Source organism: Oncorhynchus mykiss, chromosome 14, assembly GCF_013265735.2.
Source record: "Oncorhynchus mykiss isolate Arlee chromosome 14, USDA_OmykA_1.1, whole genome shotgun sequence".
Taxonomy (NCBI): Eukaryota; Metazoa; Chordata; class Actinopteri; order Salmoniformes; family Salmonidae; genus Oncorhynchus; species Oncorhynchus mykiss.
The window spans coordinates 12,938,648-12,961,567 of record NC_048578.1 but is presented as its reverse complement, the minus strand read 5'-3'; the positions used below and the strand labels follow the sequence as shown (position 1 = coordinate 12,961,567).

The window sequence follows — 22,920 nt, the reverse complement described above, 5'->3', positions numbered from 1 at the left end:
GTGATACATTTACAAAATCCTTTTTTGTTCTTCTAGCAGACATTTGATCATGTTGAAGCTGATTTTGAACATCTTTGAGATCTCTGCAAACAAGTGTTTTTATATGTTATTCATTAATCTACACTGAACAAAAATATAAATGCAACATGTAAAGTGTTGGTCCCATGTTTCATGAGCTGATATAAAAGATCCCAGAAATGTTCCATACACAAAAAAAATAGTATTTCTCTCAGGTTTTTGGGCAGAAATGTTTTTACATCCCTGTTAGTGAGCATTTCTCCTTTGCCAAGATAATCCATCCACCTGATAGGTGTGGCATATCAAGAAGCTGGTTAAAGAGCATGATCATTGCACAGGTGCACCTTGTGCTGGGTATAACGAAAGGCCACTCTAAAATGTGTAGTTTTGTTACACAACACAATGCCACAGATGTCTCAAGTTTTGAAGGAGCGTACAATTGGTATTCTGAATGCAGGAATGTCACCCAGAGGTGTTGCCAGATAATTTTATGTTAATTTCTCTACCATAAGCCGCCTCCAACGTCATTTTAGAGAATATGGCAGCACACCCAAACGGACTCACAACCACAGACCACGTGTAACCATGCCAGCCCAGGACCACCAAATCTGGCTTCCTCACCTGCGGGATCGTCTGAGACCAGCCACCCAGACAGCTGATGAAACTGAGAGGTATTTCTGTCTGTAATAAAGCCCTTAAGTGGGGAAAAACCTCTTCTGAATTGCTGGGAAGGCTCGTGAGTGGGTGGGCCTATGCCCTCCCAGGCCCACCCATGGCTGCGCCCCTGCCCAGTCATGTGAAATCCATAATTAGGGACTAATACCTTTTTTCAGTTGATTGATTTCATTATATGAACTGTAATTCAGTAAAAATCATTGACATTTTTTGCGTTTATATTTTTGTTTAGTATAGTTACAACCTACAGTTGAAAGCTGTGGAGTGTGTGAATTGATAGAACCAGTTTCTCTAATGAAGGATTGACCGATTAGACTTGATACTCAGCATTGTTTGGAAGCTGTCTGAAGATCCAGACAGATCACGACATGAGCAGGCGCTGAATCACCAAGAACACGCCCATTCGTTTCTCTCATTGGTCGGTCAAAAAGACGCGCGTTATGGCGTCTTTGAAGTAAATAAAGTGAGTATTTACAACACTTTGCTGTGTATATTTATAGCTAGCTATGGAGGTTAGTGAATAGTATTAATGGCCAATATAATGCACAAGCCTTCTGAATATAGCCAATCGAGCAGGAATGATAGTTTCTGACTAAAATGCTGGCTAGCTAAACAGATTTCACTTTACTCAACTAGCTAACGTTAGCTGGTCCTGTTAGCTGGTTAGCTAACAAGCTTTCCAGACAGCAAGTACCCTTAGCTAGCTACATTGTGAACTGGTGTTATAATGTCGCTAGCAATCTTTGGTCAGTAAATCACTTTGCTAATTTGCCAGTAATATAACGTTACTCCTTTGGAATGAAATTTGTAGCTGGCTAGCTTCCTTCTGCAATCATGTTGACAAGTGCTACCCATTTCAAAAGTGACTGGAGCAACTTTTGCTCACTGATCATTTGCTATCAAACAGAGAGTCACGTTGATATTTGTCAGCTTTCTGTGAGGGATGAGTAGCCAGGAAAACCATTGTAACTGTAGCTATATGTCTCTGACTGACACGCCCTTATTGTCCAGGCGCTATGAAAGTGTGATCTGTACACCTGCATTGTAACTCAAACAAGTACCGTCATCTCCCTGACATGGACTGTGTTGTGACAGGGGGCAACGTGAAAGGTACTTATCCCATCAGACATTGAAGAAGACATTTTATACCACCACCTACAATAACAGTCAAACGTTTGTACACACCTACTCATTCCAGGGTTTTGGACATTGTAGAAAAATAGTGAAGGCATCGAAACTATGAAATAACACATATGGAATCATGTAATAACCAAAACATTGTTAAACAAATCAAAATATATTTTAGATTCTTCAAAGTAGCCACCCTTTGCCTTGATGACAGCTTTGCACACTCATTGGCATTCTCGCAACCAGCTTCACCTGGAATGCTTTTCCAACAGTCTTGAAGGAGTTCCCACATATGTATTTAGTCGTTATTTTACCAGGTAAGTTGACTGAGAACACGTTCTCATTTGCAGCAACAACCTGGGGAACAGTTACAGGGGAGAGGAGGGGGATGAATGCTGAGGACTTCTTGGCTGCTTTTGCTTCACTCTGCAGTCCAACTTATCCCAAACCATCTAAATTGGGTTGGGGTCGGGTGATTGTGGAGGCCAGGTCATCTGATGCAGCACTCCATCACTCTCCTTCTTGGTCAAATAGCCCATACACAAGCCTGGAGGTGTGTTTTTGGTCATTGTCCTGTTGAAAAACAAATGATAGTCCCAGTAAGCGCAAACCAGATGGGATGGCGTTTCGCTGCAGGATGCTGTGGTAGCCATGCTGGTTAAGTGTACCTTGAATTCTAAATAAATCACTGGCTAATGTCTTCACTATTAGTTTACAATGTAGAAAATAGTAAAAATGAAGAAAAACCCTTGAATGAGTAGGTGTGTCCAAACTTTTGACTGGTACTGTAGCTAGCTAGCTACATGCCTTTTTATTGAATGAAATTGGGATGATTTGTGTGTCTGTGTTTTACAGTGCTGGCCAAGGCCATCCACTCTCTGTCCAGGATAGGTGATGAGTTGTACCTGGAGCCACAGGAGGATGGGGTGAGTTACCATGATACACACACAAGCACACTTTAATATGCATACCAAAATACATTGACACTCATTCTCACTAAATTCTATAATATTGTTGCCAAGACATCATTGAGGCCCAGGGATTGGGCTGCAGTTGTCAAGTTACTATTTCCTGTCTCACAGCTGGCTCTGCGTTCAGTGAACTCATCCCGCTCAGCCTACGCGTGCTTCCTTTTCTCCCCACTCTTCTTCAGCAGGTATGGGGCGTGTGTGTGTGTGTGTGTGAGAGAATGCGAAAGAAAGAAAGGGTACACTACCTATGGCTGCTTCCATTCTTTTACAGGTACACCATTCCCTTAGGACATGCTTTTCGCTGCAAGATGGCTATCAAGGTACAGAGACACATTGCTTTGACCCCAGGGTTGGGCGCAATTTAAATTGAAGGCAGTCAATCCAGTTCATTCAATCATAAAAAAAATGCATTTATTTTTAATTACTTTCACAATAAACTGAAAAGTATAAGCTATTTATAAAAAATGATTTAATTTTAATCTTCAGTTTTCATTCTAACCACTTCCTGAATTGACTGCCTTCAATTTGAATTGAGCCAACCCTATTTGACACATTTCTGTTATCTACAGTTTAATACTCTTCTGTTATATCTGTAATGTCTACTTATTCTCGTCCCTCTCTGCCTCTCTCTCTCAGTGTGTGCAGGCCGTGTTCAGGTCCCTGTCGTCTCTGGAGAAGACAGTAGAGAAGTGTCACATTGAACTGGATGGAGAGAAGAGTCGTCTCACCTTCACCCTGCACTGCAAACATGGTACATACCGTTAAAGTGCCATAAAATAACCACAGAACAGTTTTATCTGGAGTTGTAACCACTTTAAACCTCCTCACACCCTAATCAAGGCATATTAAGTGTGTGTGTTTGCGTTCTGTAGGTCTGCTGAAGACACACAACCTGTCATTCCAGGACAGTGAGAGTCTGCAGGCCGTGTTTGATAAAGAGAGCTGTGCCAACATGCTTCGAGCCCAGCCCAGGTCAGCACATTCTCTCTCTCTCTTTCAGTGTTCCTCTCCTGTCATCTTACAGTGCCTTGCGAAAGTATTCGGCCCCCTTGAACTTTGCGACCTTTTGCCACATTTCAGGCTTCAAACATAAAGATATAAAACTGTATTTTTTTGTGAAGAATCAACAACAAGTGGGACACACTCATGAAGTGGAACGACATTTATTGGATATTTCAAACTTTTTTAACAAATCAAAAACTGAAAAATTGGGCGTGCAAAATTATTCAGCCCCCTTAAGTTAATACTTTGTAGCGCCACCTTTTGCTGCGATTACAGCTGTAAGTTGCTTGGGGTATGTCTCTATCAGTTTTGCACATCGAGAGACTGAAATGTTTTCCCATTCCTCCTTGCAAAACAGCTCGAGCTCAGTGAGGTTGGATGGAGAGCATTTGTGAACAGCAGTTTTCAGTTCTTTCCACAGATTCTCGAATGGATTCAGGTCTGGACTTTGACTTGGCCATTCTAACACCTGGATATGTTTATTTTTGAACCATTCCATTGTAGATTTTGCTTTATGTTTTGGATCATTGTCTTGTTGGAAGACAAATCTCCGTCCCAGTCTCAGGTCTTTTGCAGAGTCCATCAGGTTTTCTTCCAGAATGGTCCGGTATTTGGCTCCATCCATCTTCCCATCAATTTTAACCATCTTCCCTGTCCCTGCTGAAGAAAAGCAGGCCCAAACCATGATGCTGCCACCACCATGTTTGACAGTGGGGATGGTGTGTTCAGCTGTGTTGCTTTTACGCCAAATATAACGTTTTGCATTGTTGCCAAAAAGTTCAATTTTGGTTTCATCTGACCAGAGCACCTTCTTCCACATGTTTGGTGTGTCTCCCAGGTGGCTTGTGGCAAATTTTAAACAACACTTTTTATGGATATCTTTAAGAAATGGCTTTCTTCTTGCCACTCTTCCATAAAGGCCAGATTTGTGCAATATACGACTGATTGTTGTCCTATGGACAGAGTCTCCCACCTCAGCTGTAGATCTCTGCAGTTCATCCAGAGTGATCATGGGCCTCTTGGCTGCATCTCTGATCAGTCTTCTCCTTGTATGAGCTGAAAGTTTAGAGGGACGGCCAGGTCTTGGTAGATTTGCAGTGGTCTGATACTCCTTCCATTTCAATATTATCGCTTGCACAGTGCTCCTTGGGATGTTTAAAGCTTGGGAAATCTTTTTGTATCCAAATCCGGCTTTAAACTTCTTCACAACAGTATCTCAGACCTGCCTGGTGTGTTCCTTGTTCTTCATGATGCTCTCTGCGCTTTTAACGGACCTCTGAGACTATCACAGTGCAGGTGCATTTATACGGAGACTTGATTACACACAGGTGGATTGTATTTATCATCATTAGTCATTTAGGTCAACATTTGATCATTCAGAGATCCTCACTGAACTTCTGGAGAGAGTTTGCTGCACTGAAAGTAAAGGGGCTGAATAATTTTGCACGCCCAATTTTTCAGTTTTTGATTTGTTAAAAAAGTTTGAAATATCCAATAAATGTCGTTCCACTTCATGATTGTGTCCCACTTGTTGTTGATTCTTCACAAAAAAATACAGTTTTATATCTTTATGTTTGAAGCCTGAAATGTGGCAAAAGGTCGCAAAGTTCAAGGGGGCTGAATACTTTCGCAAGGCACTGTACCTCCTATGCATCACTTTGATTTTTCCTTCTTTCTTTCCTCCAGGTTGCTGGTTGACACGGTGCTGCACTTCCCTCCCTCTCTGGAAGAGGTGAGTGTGTCAGTAAGTGGAGAACGAGTGTGGTTCAGGAACCATGTAGATGACGAGGCAGGTGAGGAGAAACCCGTTTTGTTTTTCTATACTATTGAAGTGTTGGCGGTGTAGTGTTTATTAGCTATTTTTCAACAAGTCAATAACCCTGTATAGCAAAATGATAGTAATATCTTTAATCCCCCTTCTCCTTTTTGCTCTCTCTCTCTCTCTCTCGTAGAGCAATCCAAAGCCATGCTGACTGAACTGTGTTTGAGTTCTGATGAGTTTGACCACTTTGCTGTCGGAGCTCAGACCAGCATCACATTCTGTCTAAAGGAGCTGAGGGTATGTAGGGTTCTGTTACTTGACAAATAGGTTATTACTGTTGTTATAATCTGACGTGGTATGTCATAAGTGATTTGAAGGCATCATAGCAGGCCACTTAATGAAGCGTTGCGTTGTCTTTCAGGGCTTGCTGGTGTTTGCAGAATCCACAGGACTCCCAGTCTCAATGTATTTTGATGAGTCAGGCAGGTAAGGATACATATTCACCACTCACACATACCAATATGAAGGTATAAGTATATATTGTTTCCCGTGTAGCATTCATGTCTGTTTTTGTCAGTCCTGTGGTGTTAAGTGTAACAGACAGTGTTCTGGAGGTGAACTTCGTGCTTGCCACTCTGTCTGATGACTCCAACCTCTGTAACCATAACAACAACACAAAACGGTAATTGAACATTAACTGTCAAACATTCAGAACAGTCATGCCTCTTTGTACAGGACCCTGTTCTTTACCCAGAATCCTCTCCGTTCTCCCCAGAGCTCGCTCGCCGCCACCTCCTGACGACTTTATGACTGACGACATTGACTCTTATCTCATCGCCATGGAGACCAGTGAATTAGCGGGTCCCTCCGATGCCCTTGCGCCCCGGTCCCCCTCGCCCAATCACACACTTACAACTCCGCCATCTGTAGCCATGCGCAGGCTAGAGAGAGGAGAGGAAGAGGAGGAGGAAGATACCGAGGACACTGAAAGACCTCCAAATAAAAAGGTGAGCTTTGTTGTCAAAGGGCTTGCTGTTACTTACACAACTCCTGGGATCAATGTAAAACTAACCCCTCTCCCCCTCTCTTTCTTTATTCCCGCTCAGTTCCGCTCGCTCTTTTTCGGGTCAGTCTGTCCCTCTGATTCTCAACTGACCAATCAGACGATCAAGAGCCAGGAAGTGCTGGCCAGTGACAGCGAGGACGACACCCAAGCATCATTGCCGTGACCTGGGGTGGTGGAGTTGAAGCCACGTGTGTTTGTGTGTGTGTGTGTGTGTGTGTGTGTTTTGGAGAAACCCACTTATAGAATCCCTGCGAAGAGATATTTAAAAAGATGAAAAAAGGTTTGCATCTAATCTGAAGACTAATCACGTTAGATGTGGAGTCTTACCCTTGGGATAATTTTTTAGAATATGGATTTGAACAAATCCAGACCTTTCTAGTTCTAATTACCGTTGCAGCCTTGAGAAGAAAGTCTGCACTCAGTAGGTCCTCTGAGGGACAGTGATGGGACATTCAGACTTTTTATTGGACCATATCATCACACTGGGGGACTCTGGAATTATGAGGAAATGGACAAGTACTTCCTGCATGTCAATGATCAATGTACACAAGCTCTAGAATAAAAAAACACTTTTTTTCTCCCCTGAGTTTGAAAATATAAATGGTTTTATTTATTTTTTTAAATTCAAGTCTACACTTGGATGAGATGTTTTATGGGTAATTTTTGTAAAAACTTTTAGAATGTCGATTTCTTTCCTTGCTTGTTAAAAGTATGTCTCCATAGATGGAGTTGAGTTTCTTTTGGAACCAAATGTCTGTGAGCCACTGTTTCCAGGGAGGGGAACACTGCTGTGTAGCACCTGAAAACTCTTCCCCCTCGTCTGAGGCTTCCTCCTCTCCCTCTTTCTCTCTTTCTCTAACTCCTTCTCCCTCTTCTTCTGTAACTTCTCCTCCTCTTTCTCCCTCCTCTCCTGCTCCCTCCGTCTCCTCCTCCTCTCTCTGGAGCTCAGGTTCTCCTCTTCCTCCCCCCTGACCGTGCTCCCCTCACCCGTCCCATCACTGAAGTCCTGGATCAGGATTTGGGGAATGGGGACTTTGTGCTCCCCTTTCTCCTTGTCCTGCCTTGGTTGCTCCCCTTTGAGCCTGCGGAAGAGACCAAATAGCCTGGGGGTGTCGGTCGGCCCAGTCTGAGGTGGGACAGTGTCCGGGTTGCTCCCTGTCACCCGTTTGGATGATTCTGGGCACTTTGGTACCTGAATGGGAGATGTGGGTTGTGGTTGATTGGACTGAATGAAGCCTATATTTGATTGATTGGATTGTGTGAAGGTGGGTTGTGATTGGTTGGGTTTAGTGAAGAGATCCTCAGAGAGCCTGCGGGTGAGCCTCCGGGAGCTGGAGGATTTGCAGAGCCGGAAGTCTCCGGAAGGGGTTGCCCACGGTCCATCACAGGGCGTAGTCCTTTGGGACGAGACATCAATTTGTGTGGACACCGAGTTGCCAGAGTCAGCCTTTGAGTCTGCAGGAGGGGGAGACTCACTCTGACTTTGTGACTTTGGGTTGTCAGGTATGTGAGGGAAGTCACCTGTCAGTGATTCCCCCTGATGTAATGGTGGAAGGATGTCAGTTGAGGCTTTCTTTTCTTTCTCTCCTTCACTCTCCCTGACTTTCTGGGTCTCCTGATCTGGACGGATGGTGACTGGACTCTGGGGTTTTTCAGGAAGCTTCTGTTCTGATGAGTTCCTCTCCTCCACAGGCTCAGTAGTGGATGTCAACTCTGGAGAAACCTGGCTCTGATTGGCTGCTATTGTGCTAGAGGGCTCTGTGTACTGTACCTCTGTCTCTGTGCGTCTCTGAATGTCATGTGGAGACTCCATGGTCGTCTCTGTCCCTGTGTTTGTGTCAGTGGCTTTCTCCGTGCGCGTCTCAATCCCTATGTATACAGCTACCCGTATCTCTGATTCTTTGTCCGTCTGTGTTTCTGCCTCAATCTGTGACCCCAACTCTGCCTCTACTCTTGTGTCTGCCTCTATGTGCATCGCTGACTCATTTTCTTCCTGCGTCTCTGGTTCTGTATGTGCCTCTAACGCCGTTTCTCTCTCTGCCTCAGATTTTTCATCTGTGTGTGTCTCCGTCCCTTTGTGTGACTGGATCTCTGTACGAGCCTGTATCTCCTTGTCGGTGTGTGTCTCTGTGCCAGTGCCTTTGTCTCTCTCGGTCAGTGAGCCTGTGTCTGTTTCTGCCTCCAAGTTAACATCTGCCTCTTGTTGTGTGTCTGTCTCCGAGTCTGTATTCACATCTGTTTGAGTCGCTGTCTCTTTTGACCCCATGTCCGTCTCGGTCTCTACACTTTTATCTGTGTGTAGTCCTTTCTGTACCTCCATTTCCCCCTCTGTCTTGGCTTCTGCTCTTATCTGAATCTCTACATCTGTGTAGGTCTCTGTCACTCTTTCCTCCTCTGTCTTTGCTTCAATGTATGTCTTCAGTTCTGTGTCTGGAGCAGTTTCCTCCTCTGTGTATGTCTTCAGTTCTGTGTCTGGAGCAGTTTCCTCCTCTGGGTATGTCTTCAGATCTGTGTCTGGAGCAGTTTCCTCCTCTGTGTATGTCTTCAGTTCTGTGTCTGGAGCAGTTTCCTCCTCTGGGTGTGTCTTCAGTTCTGTGTCTGGAGCAGTTTCCTCCTCTGTGTATGTCTTCAGTTCTGTGTCTGGAGCAGTTTCCTCTTCTATGTATGTCTTCAGTTCTGTGTCTGGAGCAGTTTCCTCTTCTGTGTATGTCTTCAGGTCTGTGTGTGGAGCAGTTTCCTCTGTCATTGCTCCTGCACATGTCTCTGTCTCCTTGCTTTTCTCTGCCTCACCCTTTGTCTCTGTCACTATATGCACTGTGATGAAATTTGCACTCGCTGTTGACTGTTTGTTCAGTACTTCCTGTGTTTGCATGGTGTCTTTACTGTGGTCAGTTTCCTGTGTCTGGCTGTCGCTGTGCTGCTCAGAGACCGGTGTCTGGCTGAGACCCCCATGCTCCTCTCCCTGGCCCTGTGAAGTGACGCTGTGGTCCGAGGTGAGCTGACGCTGCTGGGAAGGTTCTGGGGTCAGCTGGGTTTTCTGTCTTCTGTCCTCCTGTTCTAAGGGTTCTTTGTGTTCTAACGGTTCTCTCGTTTCCACTGGGGCCCTGTCCTCTGTAGCTGGACATGGAACACCCGGAGCCTTCACTGGACTACCATCCATCTCACTTCTTCTTCTCAGATTCCCTCCCTCGCTTCTCTCCTCCTGTGAAACCTTCCTCACCTCTCTGCCTTCTCCCTCCCACTCCCCAATGTCTGTCCTACTCCCTCTTATCCACTTCTTGCGGAGGAGCGAGGGAGAGAGAGAGAGGAGGGAGGGCGAGCGAATCAGAGGGAGGGACAGGTTCCCTTTCTCCCTCTCCTTCCTGTTCCTCTCCTCCTCCCTCTCTCGAACCCTCGTCCACGCCATCCGATATCCGTGGCAACGACCCCGGGGATCAAAGGTGGAGGCGGGCCGTTCCATTCTCCACTCCTCCAGCTCTCTCTCCGTCTGCCTCTCCAGATCCTTACTCGACAGGGGGACAGAACACACCTACAGTGGGGAGAACAAGTATTTGATAACCTGCAAAATCGGCAGTGTTTCCTACTTATAAAGCCTGTAGAAGTCTGTCATTTTTATCACAGGTACACTTCAACTGTGTGAGACGGAATCTAAAACAGAAATCCAGAAAAGCACATTGTATGATTTTTAAGTAATTAATTAGCATTTTATTGCATGACATAAGTATTTGATACATCAGAAAAGCAGAACTTAATATTTGGTACAGAAACCTTTGTTTGCAATTACAGAGATCATATGTTTCCTGTAGTTGTTGACCAGGTTTGCACACACTGCAGCAGGGATTTTGGCCAACTCCTCCATACAGACCTTCTCCAGATCCTTCAGGTTTCGGGGCTGTTGCTGGGCAATATGGAGTTTCAGCTCCCTCCAAAGATTTTCTATTGGGTTCAGGTCTGGAGACTGGCTAGGCCACTCCAGGACCTTGAGATGCTTCTTACGGAGCCACTCTTTAGTTGCCCTGGCTGTGTGTTTCGGGTCGTTGTCATGCTGGAAGACCCAGCCACGACCCATCTTCAATGCTCTTACTGAGGGAAGGAGGTTGTTGGCCAAGATCTCACGATACATGGCCCCATCCATCCTCCCCTCAATACGGTGCAGTCGTCCTGTCCCCTTTGCAGAAAAGCATCCCCAAAGAATGATGTTTCCACCTCCATGCTTCACGGTTGGGATGGTGTTCTTGGGGTTGTACTCATCCTTCTTCATCCTCCAAACACGGCGAGTGGAGTTTAGACCAAAAAGCTTTATTTTTGTCTCATCAGACCACATGACCTTCTCCCATTCCTCCTCTGGATCATCCAGATGGTCATTGGCAAACTTCAGACAGGCCTGGACATGCGCTGGCTTAAGCAGGGGGACCTTGCGTGCGCTGCAGGATTTTAATCCATGACGGCGTAGGGTGTTACTAATGATTTTCTCTGAGACTGTGGTCCCAGCTCTCTTCCGGTCATTGACCAGGTCCTGCCGTGGAGTTCTGGGCTGATCCCTCACCTTCCTCATGATCATTGATGCCCCACGAGGTGAGATCTTGCATGGAGCCCCAGACCGAGGGTGATTGACCGTCATCTTGAACTTAATAATTGCGCCAAGAGTTGTTGCCTTCTCACCAAGCTGCTTGCTTATTGTCCTGTAGCCCATCCCAGCCTTGTGCAGGTCTACAATTTTATCCCTGATGTCCTTACACAGCTCTCTGGTCTTGGCCATTGTGGAGAGGTTGGAGTCTGTTCGATTGAGTGTGTGGACAGGTGTCTTTTATACAGGTAATGAGTTCAAACAGGTAATGAGTGGAGAACAGGAGGGCTTCTTAAAGAAAAACTAAGGTCTGTGAGGGCTGGAATTCTTACTGGTTGGTAGGTGATCAAATACTTATGTCATGCAATAAAATGCTAATTAATTACTTAAAAATCATACAATGTGATTTTCTGGATTTTTGTTTTAGATTCCGTCTCTCACAGCTGAAGTGTACCTATGATAAAAAATGACAGACCTCTACATGCTTTGTAAGTAGGAAAACCTGCAAAATCGGCAGTGTATCAAATACTTGTTCTCCCCACTGTAGGTGGGGGTGAAAGGGAGATACGGGGGGAGGTGGTAAAAGTGGGGATTTATCTGCTATCGCACAGGTGTGTGTATTTATATACATGGTAAGATAGTTCAAGTATAACTTGTGTACATGCGTATCGGTCCTGAGGCCAGGTGTCTGACCTCTGCAATGAAGGTATCGTCCTCCTGCTGCACCTGCTCCCTCACACCCCTCAGCCTCTCCAGAGTCTCCATCTGGCCCTCGCACGCCTCCCTCTGCTCCACCCGGCCCAGAGCCCTGCGCACCAACACCACCGCCACCTGGAACAACACACGCACTCCTGATGGAGGGGGGATAAAAACAACACAAGGAGGGAAACAGAGGAATCAAATCTCCTCTTAGAGAGATTCTTTCAATCTTGTGTGGATGGAAGGGCCAAGAAATAAGAATAGGTAGATTTGATAGAATGCATAAATATGACCATAGATGATGGATTAACAAAGTCCCTTATTCAGGTACAGACCGTAGCAGAAGAACAGGTCCCAGACCCTGAGCAGGGTGTTAAAGGGTAGGTGGCGTGTGAACAGGCACATCAACCAATCGGTGGCGAACATCAGAGGCTCCACGCCGTGTCTCTGCAGGTGCTTGTGAGCCGCGGGACACGTCCTCTTCAGCACCCTGGTCAGCATGGCTGCGTCAAAGAGAACCCCCTCCTAACGACAACATTAGAGGGACAAGTGTCCGGAGAGCTGCTATTCAGCTATGTTACAACATCCAAACCCTTTACTGATGAAAAATATATGCACGTTACACTGTTGAGCACGCTGTATCACAAATTGATCATGTGTAGTAAAGTAACTGTGTGTAGAGCAATCATCTTACCAGAAGGGGACTGTAGTAGCCAGGGAGGTACTGTTCACTGATCTGCACCAGACACCAGAATGCCTGCTATAGGAGGGGAAAGCAAAAGGTATTAAGAGAGATGGAAGGTCCAGTTTTTTCAATGTGATGATGAAGGATCACTGGTGATAACATGGTGATTGTAACAGTACCTCAGTAGGCATGTTCATCAGCAGTACAGCTGCTACAGGTCCCTGGGCCTGGCAGTAGCCCTCCTCAGGCTTCAGCTGAGTGAAGGCCTTCAGCACCCGGAACAGACCACGCTGTCTGCCCACACAAACAGCACAACACTCTGATGCATCAAACATTGACAGGGTAACACTCTAGATAATATTTATACAAAACTACAAGAAGGAGGGATGGGGAAAGATGTGTTTAGTATGTCATCATTGAACATGTAGTATTATGAGGCTCTGTTACCCATGGCCGTCTCTGGAGAGGAACATCTCATGGAAGGGGAACTGGCGGTCTAAGTCTCTCTCTATAATGTCCACCCAGCTCTGTAGTGCGGGTCTGGAGTCCAGAGTCTGATAGAGGGGGAGAGATTTACCTGATTACTAGGTTTTACTCTGCTATATTTGTAGATTTACAGTAAGTATATCATGCAAATGGAACAGTAAGGTTCTAATTGTTGGTTCCATCTGTAGAGGTGGTTGCTCTCTAACCTGATAGAGGTCCTTGTTGTGGCGCATTCTGTCTGTGGCGCCACACAGCAGTGGCCAACATTTAGCCCTGAGGGATGCTGGGATGCCTTTCTGACACTGCTCTTTGACCTGAGAGACGGGTGGAGGGTGTGTAACGGTCATGCCAGAGTAAACACCTGGGTCTGGTGTTCCAGAAAAGGTTACATTTAAAAGGCAGAGTACACACCTTCCTGGAATTTTTTAGTAAGACACGATCCCATTGGCTTATGATGTTGATCCACTTGGCCTCTCTCTGTCTAACGAGCTCAGGGGACGGGCCTTCACTCCTAACCAACATATCATCAGCAGAATATGGTGAACACTTTAAACAAAACTGTCATAACATTTCCAAGGCAGTATATTTCTCGGGTAGGTAAACTCCTCACTATGGCTCGCTCTATTCTGTTTCTGTGGACAAAATGATCTGCACATTTCCTGAGATGAGTCAACTGCACCTTCAGTTCTTGTCACAGAGAACGAAAACACCATAAACACCCACAGGAAACAGGAAAACCACAAGGTGGCGGTGCGACTGTCTCCATGGCAACGGGTCAGGATGTTCAACGACAGAGTGAGTGAGAGTGTGTAGGAGGTGATTGTTATATTGGTGTTCTGATTCTACCTGGGTCAAGACCCATTTGTACTTGCATCTATTGAAAAACAATTCTGTCTGATGCTGAACGGTCATCTTTCCTGCCATAACTGTGTTTTTGTTGCATTCAGTTGCAAGCTATAGGATGTCTTTAGTGGATTTTATTCACCAGAAATGCATTCTCTCTGTTTGTTTCTCTTATCGTAACTAATCAATAGAGAGAGAAGAGAGAGAGAGTGGTAAAAAAAAAAGGTTTTCAGTGCTGCTGAGCCAGAAGGTCTGTGTAGTACTGACCCAGTAGTGGATCCATTCCCCAGGATGAAGCCGAAGCGGTCTGTCTCTGTGGCTGGAGCTCCAACACTGACCTCTGACCCCCTGTCAGAACCAGAACTGTCCTCTCCGCTGGGGGGCGTCTGGGTCGGGGTGGACGCACTCAGCATCTTACCCTACAGAACAAAGAGAGGAGAGACAATGGTCTCAGTTACAATATAGTGCACACGTGTGTGTATGTCTGTACTGTTGGTGTTCAGAATGAAAGCAAGTACAAGTGTGACACAGAATACTCATCCTGTATATTAGAAATTAGGATGCTTAAAACCTTTTACAATCTAGGCTACATACATACATATAGTTGAAGTCGGAACTTTACATAAACCTTAGCCAAATACATTTAAACTCAGTTTTTCACAATTCTTGTTATTTAATCCTCATAAAAATGCCCCGTCTTTGGTCAGTTAGGATCCCCACTTTATTTTAAGAATGTGAAATGTCAGAATAATAGTAGAGAGAATGATTTATGTCAGCTTTTATTTCTTCCATCACGTTCCCAGATTTGATGATTTGCACTTTTCGCACCAAAGTACGTTCATCTCTAGGAGACAGAACGCGTCTCCTTCCTGAGCGGTATGACGGCTGCGTGGTCCCATGGTGTTTATACTTGCATACTATTGTTTGTACAGATGAACTTGGTATCTTCGGGCATTTGGAAATTGCTCCCAAGGATGAACCAGGCTTGTGGAGGTCTACAAAAAAAAATTCTGAGGTCTTGGCTTATTTCTTTTGATTTTTCCATGATGTCAAGCAAAGAGGCACTGAGTTTGAAGGTAGGCCTTGAAATACATCCACGGGTACACCTCCAATTGACTCAAATGATGTCAATTAGCCTATCAGAAGCTTCTAAAGCCATGACATAATTTTCTGGAATTTCCAAGCTGTTTAAAGGCACAGTCAATTTAGTGTATGTAAACTTTTGACCCATTGGAATTGTGATACAGTGAATAATAAGTGAAATAATCTGTCTACAAACAATTGTTGGAAAACTTATTTGTGCCATCCACAAAGTGGATGTCCTAACTGACTTGCCAAACTGTAGTTTGTTATTAACAAGACATTTGTGAAGTGGTTGAAAAACGAGTTTAAATGACTCCAACCTAAGTGTATGTAAACTACCGAATTCAACTGTACATACATAGTGTGGTGCTACAGAATATAGCCACAGCATCAGCAGATGAAGTTGTTTAATTTGAAGCAGAAGTGATACCCTATCTACTCCCTGTCATGCCATCAACCGTGACTGTAACCACACCTGGTAGTTATAAAGTAGTAATGATGTAAAACGATGTAAAAATCAAATACCTTTGAGTTCTCTCTCCTCTTTGATCACTGGATGGGATGCTTGCTGGAGAGAAGTGTTTGGTTAGAACGAGATTGGAGAGGACGCGAGAAACTTCCGCTATTAATACTGTCACGTGCTCTTTCTATCACACACACATAGGAAGTCGTTACAATAATGCGCGTGTGCGAATTACGGTGTAATAGCATTTTATAGGAGGGTGATGTTGTGTAAGGAATAAGAAATGAAGTAAGTGAACCTTTGCCACATTTAAAATGGCGACAAGGTCTACCCAGGCCTATGCTGCTGTTTCCCACCAGTTCTCTATGTTCCTCTGGGAGCGACAGAATGCACATGAGTGACATCTGAGTGACATCTGCTGGTCAGCAATACATAGACGCATGTGATTATTAGATGAACATTTTTCATCCGTTGTTTTCTTCAAACCCCCGTGGCGCAGCGGTAAATCGTTGGCTTTAGTAGCCTATAATCAGTTGGAATACCAGATTTGCATCTTACATCATTCTCCATTTTTTTGCCTTCAAGTTTACTCTTTTTCAAAAACGATATCTATTGCATGATTTAGGGTGCTTAAACAGACGCCTCTATACTATACTAAATACAACGAATTATTTGAACAACAGTGCAGAAAGTGTGGTTTCACATAAAACAAAAACAAATGTACCTTCAATGGGTTTCGACCTCCTACCCTCATGTCCCTGAATATGCCATTATTCCCTACTCAACCTGCTAAACCAGGGGTTCCCAAACTTTTTCACTCAGGCCACACTTCCAGCATTGGGGAACAATCTGCACACCACACTTTTTGTATGGTTACTTCTACACATTTTGTCATGGGGTGCAGAGAAAATGTTGCAGTTTTACAGCAAATTGTCTTGCAATTGTATATATTTTGCCATGTCTAATGTGTATTCATATGATATAAGTGACTCAAACATTATAACATAATCTTAGGGTTTAAAAACCTAGCTAAAATACATTACCAGTTATGGGCTAGTTGAACTGGACATTTCTGGCAAGTTATAAATAGCTCTAAGGTATGTAATGACTGAGCCGGACTGAGTTCCTAAAAAATAAAATGTTCTTTAAAAAAAATCATGGGCTGGCGTGGTTACACGTGGTCTGTGGTTTTGAGGCTAGTTGGGCATACTGCCAAATTGTCAAAAACAATGTTGGAGGTGGCTCATGGTAGAGAAATTAATATTAATTCTCTGGCAACAGCTCTGGTGGACATTCCTGCAGTCAGCATGCCAATTGTGGTGTAACATTTTGTTGAGTGGCATTTAAGAGTTACCTTTTATTGTCCCCACGGCGAATTCAGTGGGATTTTGCGACACCCTGTTTGAAAAAGCACGTGATCAAACAAAGCTTTGGACGGGTGACAGAGATGATCTCGCGAATGAGAGAAAGATGGCGGAAGTGGATGCTGAGTTCGAATTAAGCAGCGCGTTGAGCAAATTTGGTTAAGATGAATGTTCTGATTGGACAACAGTAGTATCGAAAACTGGAACAAAAAGGAAATTGTCTAAAATTGGAGTGGAGGATACGTGTGTAAATGATAATGAATTTATTTTTGTTGGGATGCGTTTGTTGAGTAAGGATCCATATGTGGGAAACCCGTTTGAGGTGTCAAAAATGGTGAAGTATGCGCTTGGAAAAGTGGAGTCTGTCACAGTGGCCAGGAGAGGTCTTATTTTGATTAATTGTATTTCTGAAGAGCAGAGAAAGATTGCAGTGGGCCTTAAAAGAATGCAGACAACAAAAGTTTTGTGTTCTGAACTTCAGAGTGGAGAACCCGTCAAAGGAGTCATCACAGGGGTGACGACGGATGTTCAAGTTGAATTCCTGAAGATAATTCCTGGTGTGGTTGTTGCCCGGCGTCTGACCCACTGGGTGAATGGAGAAAAATAAGAAAGTCTGTTGGTCCTGTTGTTTTTTTGATAAAGAGCAAATACCTACGCAGCTTGGTTATGTAAGATACGCTGTATGACCTTTCGTCCCCAAACCACTGCAGTGTAAGAATTGTAAAGGATTTTGTCATGTTTCAAGTGTGTGCAGACGAACAGAGTATATTGAAGAACAGTGGGTAGAAAGGATGACTGTGTTGCAATCGTGGTTTGGATCAGGATCCTGAGTTCCTGGAGTGCCCTGTAAGGGTGAAGGAAATTGAGGTGGCAAAAGTTTGATCGGTAAATCGAATTACCTATGTGGAGGCGATTATAAGAACTGAGAAAACAAGTGATGCTAGTGAAGATATGCTAGTGGATACACCCCAGCCTGTAGTAAAAGGTTTGCTGCCAGACAAAAGTGTGTTAAAAATATGGATTTTTGTTGCATTCATTGCCACAGTTATAAACTGTACAGCACAAGTCTTAAAGAAGTCAAAGAAACGGGACATTATTGTGGCTGCGGCAGAAACGTTTTTGATTTTACATCTGAAGACTTGCAAGGGGTACTGGCACCGAAAGACCCGCCCTCCTAGTTTCCCCTTGTGCCTGTGTAGGGATCTGATCTGTTTTATTTATTTATTTTGAACTAAAAAGTTATCTTATTTAGTACATTTTTTGCTTGTTTTTTTGGTAGTTCCGTTTTTTGGGGGAATCCTGTTTCCATCACCGCATGGTAGATGGCGGGATGTACATTACATTTGTCACGACTTCCGCCGAAGTTGGCTCTCCTGCCTGTTCGGGCGGTGCTCGGCGGTCGTCGTCACCGTCCTACTAGCCACCATCGATCCCTTTTTCGTTTGTCTGTTGGTTTTGTCTTATTAGTTTCACCTGTGTGTATTTTAGTTTATTGACGTCCTTATTTATAGTAGGTTGTCCCGCCCTTGTTTCGTGCGGGATTGTTTTGGTTTCATGTATTTTAGTGAATACGTATTGTGTTATTTGCTCCGATATATCTTAATCCTGTGTTGGATTATTTCACCCTGTTTTCGGGTTTTCAGTGTTTGTTCCGGAGAATAACTATCGACTCACTGCACCTGCTCTCTGCGCTTGATTCCACCTACCTTGTTAATACGTGACAGAATCCCGCACCACCCATGGAATCAGCAGGAGCAGCCGCGTCTCCTCTCCCATCGATGGAGGAGAGAGTCCTCCACCACACCAGCGTGCTCCATCGGATTGGTTCTGCCATGGACCAAATGATGGAGAGGATGGATCGATGGGAGAGGAGTGGTCTTCCCACATCATCGCTAGCACCCCCTTCTCCAGCACCTCCTGTTCCTACGACCACATCTGGCTCCGGGGCTCTGCGGTTGACACTCCCACGGGAGTATGACGGAACGGCGGCTGGGTGCCAGGGTTTCCTCCTTCAACTGGAGCTATACCTGGCTACCGTGCGTCCTGCTCCCTCTGGAGAGGAGAGCGTGAGCGCCCTCGTCTCCTGCTTGACTGGGCGAGCCCTCGAGTGGGCCAACGCAGTATGGAATGGCCCGGACTCGGCGAGGGATAATTACCCAGAGTTCACCCGCCGATTCCGAGCTGTTTTTGACCATCCACCAGAGGGTCGGGCGGCGGGTGAACGGCTGTTCCACCTGCGGCAGGAGACGAGGAGCGCTCAGGACTTTGCTCTGGAGTTCAGGACCTTGGCCGCAGGAGCAGGATGGAACGACAGGGCCTTGGTCGACCATTTCAGATTCAGTCTCAGGGAGGACGTCCGCAGGGAGCTGGCATGTCGGGACACCACCTGCACACTGGATGAGCTCATTGACTTGGCTATCCGTCTCGACAATCTGCTGGCTGCTCGCGGGCGTTCGGATCAGGCCCTGTCGTTTCCACTTCCCAGCCCTCCTGCCCCTATCCCTATGGAATTAGGAGGGGCAGCTTCGAGGGAGACCGGAGGAGGAGTGTCCTCCTGCACCAGTTGTGGTCGACGAGGGCACACGTCAGACCGGTGCTGGAGGAACTCGTCTGGGAGTCGGGAGGGCAGGCGGAGCACTGCTCGATCACCCCAGGTGAGTAAGCACCAGACTCACCCAGAGCCTCCTGTCGGTCATGTGTATGTTTTGATTTCTTTCCCTGGGTTTTTTCCCTCTCTACAGCATAAGGCGCTAGTCGATTCAGGCGCAGCTGGGAATTTCATGGATCGTGGGCTTGCGTTAAGGCTAGGGATTCCCCTGGTGTCGGTAGATCAACCTTTCCCCGTGCACTCATTAGATAGCCGACCATTAGGGTCAGGAGTGATTAGGGAGGCTACGGTGCCACTGGACATGGTAACGCAGGGGGATCATAAGGAGCAGATTAGTCTGTTCCTTATAGATTCACCTGCGTTTCCGGTGGTGTTGGGGGATTCCCTGGTTAGCTCAACACAACCCGGTGATTTCCTGGCGACAGGGGGCTCTTAAGGGGTGGTCAGAGGAGTGTTCAGGTAGGTGTAGAGGAGTTGCCGTTGGTGCGACTACGGTGGAGAGTCCAGACCAAGTTTCCACCGTGCGCATTCCCTCTGAATATGCCGATTTGGCTATCGCCTTCAGTAAAAAGAAGGCGACCCAATTACCACCTCATCGTCGAGAGGACTGCGTGATAAACCTTCTGGAGAACGCTGCACTTCCTAGGAGTCACGTGTATCCATTGTCCCAGGAGGAGACGGTAGCGATGGAAACATACGTTACTGAATCACTGAGACAGGGGTACATTCGGCCCTCCGCATCACCCGTCTCCTCGAGCTTCTTTTTTGTGAAGAAGAAGGATGGAGGTCTGCGTCCGTGCATTGATTATAGAGGTCTAAATTCCATCACAGTGGGGTTTAGTTACCCACTACCTCTCATCGCCACGGCGGTGGAATCATTTCACGGGGCGCGCTTCTTCACAAAACTGGACCTGAGGAGCGCGTATAATCTGGTGCGTATCCGGGGAGGGGATGAGTGGAAAACTGCATTCAGTACTACATCTGGTCATTATGAGTACCGCGTCATGCCATACGGGTTGAAGAATGCTCCAGCCGTTTTCCAATCCTTCGTAGACGAGATTCTCCGAGACCTGCTCGGGCAGGGAGTGGTAGTGTACATCGATGACATCTTGATCTATTCTGCCACACGCGCGGCGCATGTGTCTCTGGTGCGTAAGGTACTTGGGCGACTGCTGGAGCATGATCTGTATTGCAAGGCGGAGAAATGTGAGTTTTTCAAACAGTCCGTTTCCTTCCTGGGATATCGTATTTCCACCTCTGGGGTGGTGATGGAGGATGACCGCGTTACAGCCGTGCGTAATTGGCCGACTCCGACCACGGTGAAAGAGGTGCAGCGGTTTTTAGGGTTTGCCAATTACTACCGGAGGTTTATCCGGGGTTTTGGTCAGGTAGCTGCTCCCATCACCTCGCTGCTGAAGGGAGGACCGGTGCGCTTGCGCTGGTCAGCAGAGGCGGGCAGAGCATTCACTCGTTTGAAGGAGCTGTTCACCAATGCACCCGTGTTGGCGCATCCGGACCCCTCTTTAGCGTTCATAGTGGAGAAACTTCGCCCTTGTGCTTTCTTTTCGAGCAAGCTCAGCCCAGCGGAGCGAAACTATGATGTGGGGGACCGGGAGTTGTTAGCTGTAGTCAAGGCTCTGAAGGTGTGGAGACATTGGCTTGAGGGGGCTAAACACCCCTTTCTCATCTGGACTGACCATCGTAATCTCGAGTATATCCGGGCAGCGAAGAGAATGAATCCACGTCAGGCTAGATGGGCCATGTTTTTTACCAGATTCCGGTTTACCCTCTCATACCGGCCCGGCTCCCAAAACACCAAGGCCGACGCGCTGTCCCGCCTCTATGATACCGAGGAGCGGCCCGTTGAGCCAACTCCCATCATTTCACCGTCATGTCTCGTGGCACCGGTGGTATGGGAGGTGGACGCAGAGATAGAGGGGGCCTCACGGTCAGAGCCGGCCCCTCCCAACTGTCCAGTAGGAACCCAGTACGTACCGAGGGGGGTCCGGGACAAGCTGATTCGGTGGGCTCATACTCTCCCCTCCTCGGGTCATCCTGGCATCGAGAGGACAGTGCGGAGTCTGAGAGGGAGATACTGGTGGCCCACGCTAGCTAAAGACGTGAGATTTTATGTCTCCTCCTGCTCCGTGTGTGCTCAGAGCAAGGCTCCTCGGCACTTGCCTAGAGGGAAATTACAACCCCTCCCCGTTCCACAACGGCCGTGGACACACTTATCGGTGGACTTTCTTACCGACCTTCCCCCGTCCCAGGGAAGTACTACAATCCTGGTCGTTGTGGATCGGTTTTCTAAGTCCTGTCGTCTCATCCCGTTGCCCGGTCTCCCTACGGCCCTGCAGACTGCTGAGGCCTTGTTTACCCATGTCTTCCGGCACTATGGGGTGCCTGAGGACATCGTTTCTGATCGGGGTCCCCAATTCACGTCCAGAGTATGGAGGGCGTTTATGGAGAGACTGGGGGTCTCGGTCAGCTTAACCTCAGGTTTTCACCCCGAGAGTAATGGGCAGGTGGAGCGCGTAAATCAAGAGGTGGGCAGGTTTCTGCGGTCCTATTGCCGGGACCGGCCTGGTGAGTGGGCAAGGTATGTTCCCTGGGCTGAACTAGCTCAGAACTCCCTACGCCACTCCTCAACTAACTTGTCTCCTTTTGAGTGTGTGTTAGGTTACCAGCCGGTCCTGGCTCCATGGCATCAGAGCCAGACCGAGGCTCCTGCGGTGGAGGAATGGGTACAGCGCTCCAAGGACACATGGAAAGCCGTTCAGGACTCACTACGGGTAGCGGGCGAACGGCAGAAGAGGAGCGCTGACCAACACCGCAGTGAGGCCCCCGTGTTTGCACCGGGGGACAGGGTCTGGCTCTCGACCCGGAACCTGCCCCTCCGCCTGCCCTGTCGGAAGCTGGGGCCGCAGTGTGTGGGGCCGTTTAAAGTCCTGAGGAGAATAAACGAGGTGTGTTACAGGTTACAACTTCCTAGGTATTACCGTATTAACCCCTCGTTTCATGTGTCTCTCCTCAGGCCGGTGGTGGCTGGTCCCCTGCAAGAAGGTGAGGTGCCTGAGGTCCCTCCGCCCCCCCTGGACATCGAGGGGTCCCCGGCGTACACAGTTCGGGGCATTCTGGATTCGAGACGCCGGGTGGGGGGCCTACAGTACCTTGTGGACTGGGAGGGGTACGGTCCGGAGGAGAGATGCTGGGTTCCGGTGAGGGACATTTTGGACCCTTCTCTCCTGAGTGATTTCCACCGCCTCCACCCGGATCGCCCAGCACCTCGTCCTCCGGGTCGTCCTCGAGGACGGTGGCGGCGCGCTGCGGGGGCCGCGCGTCAGGGGGGGGGTACTGTCACGACTTCCGCCGAAGTTGGCTCTCCTGCCTGTTCGGGCGGTGCTCGGCGGTCGTCGTCACCGTCCTACTAGCCACCATCGATCCCTTTTTCGTTTGTCTGTTGGTTTTGTCTTATTAGTTTCACCTGTGTGTATTTTAGT

At 46.9% G+C, this 22,920-nt stretch overlaps 2 protein-coding genes across 5 annotated transcripts; one reads left to right on the top strand and one right to left on the bottom strand.

Annotated features, from left to right (window-relative positions):
* Positions 1 to 1,035: 1,035 nt before the first annotated feature.
* rad9a (RAD9 checkpoint clamp component A) lies at positions 1,036 to 7,208 on the top strand. Of its 2 annotated transcripts, none has more exons than XM_021561250.2 (13): positions 1,036 to 1,156; positions 1,705 to 1,803; positions 2,677 to 2,747; positions 2,904 to 2,977; positions 3,064 to 3,112; positions 3,429 to 3,543; positions 3,665 to 3,764; positions 5,481 to 5,587; positions 5,747 to 5,853; positions 5,978 to 6,042; positions 6,134 to 6,238; positions 6,332 to 6,563; positions 6,663 to 7,208. In XM_021561250.2, exons 2-13 carry the CDS (start codon positions 1,770 to 1,772, stop codon positions 6,783 to 6,785), a joined length of 1,182 nt encoding a protein of 393 aa, XP_021416925.2. In that variant the 5' UTR covers positions 1,036 to 1,156; positions 1,705 to 1,769; the 3' UTR covers positions 6,786 to 7,208. The 2 variants fall into 2 exon arrangements, with proteins under 2 accessions (XP_021416925.2, XP_036798862.1); XM_036942967.1 differs by lacking the exon at positions 1,036 to 1,156 and adding an exon at positions 1,187 to 1,205.
* tbc1d10c (TBC1 domain family, member 10C) lies at positions 7,206 to 15,784 on the bottom strand. Of its 3 annotated transcripts, none has more exons than XM_021561248.2 (10): positions 15,511 to 15,784; positions 14,170 to 14,321; positions 13,471 to 13,570; positions 13,266 to 13,373; positions 13,021 to 13,127; positions 12,753 to 12,867; positions 12,583 to 12,645; positions 12,224 to 12,413; positions 11,883 to 12,040; positions 7,206 to 10,151 (listed from the first exon to the last, which is right to left on the bottom strand). In XM_021561248.2, the coding sequence occupies exons 2-10, from the start codon at positions 14,313 to 14,315 to the stop codon at positions 7,326 to 7,328; spliced, it is 3,813 nt and encodes a 1,270-aa protein (XP_021416923.2). In that variant the 5' UTR covers positions 14,316 to 14,321; positions 15,511 to 15,784; the 3' UTR covers positions 7,206 to 7,325. The 3 variants fall into 3 exon arrangements, with proteins under 3 accessions (XP_021416923.2, XP_021416922.2, XP_021416924.2); XM_021561247.2 differs by having other exon boundaries at positions 12,583 to 12,648; positions 15,511 to 15,783; XM_021561249.2 differs by lacking the exons at positions 13,266 to 13,373; positions 13,471 to 13,570; positions 15,511 to 15,784 and having other exon boundaries at positions 12,583 to 12,648; positions 14,170 to 14,289.
* Between the last annotated feature and the right edge of the window lie 7,136 nt (positions 15,785 to 22,920).

What these genes read in the sequence shown, in the direction of transcription:
- tbc1d10c (XM_021561247.2), bottom strand. Translation starts at nt 14,315, where the DNA reads ATGCTGAGTGCGTCCACCCCGACCCAGACGCCCCCCAGCGGAGAGGAC. An exon ending in TGATGAACATGCCTACTGAG is followed by an intron (nt 12,649 to 12,752) that starts GTACTGTTACAA and finishes CCCCTCCTATAG; the next exon opens with CAGGCATTCTGGTGTCTGGT. An exon ending in GGACCTGTTCTTCTGCTACG is followed by an intron (nt 12,041 to 12,223) that starts GTCTGTACCTGA and finishes CCCCTCCATCAG; the next exon opens with GAGTGCGTGTGTTGTTCCAG.
- rad9a (XM_021561250.2), top strand. Translation starts at nt 1,770, where the DNA reads ATGGACTGTGTTGTGACAGGGGGCAACGTGAAAG. An exon ending in CCATGTAGATGACGAGGCAG is followed by an intron (nt 5,588 to 5,746) that starts GTGAGGAGAAAC and finishes TCTCTCTCGTAG; the next exon opens with AGCAATCCAAAGCCATGCTG. An exon ending in TCTGTCTAAAGGAGCTGAGG is followed by an intron (nt 5,854 to 5,977) that starts GTATGTAGGGTT and finishes GTTGTCTTTCAG; the next exon opens with GGCTTGCTGGTGTTTGCAGA.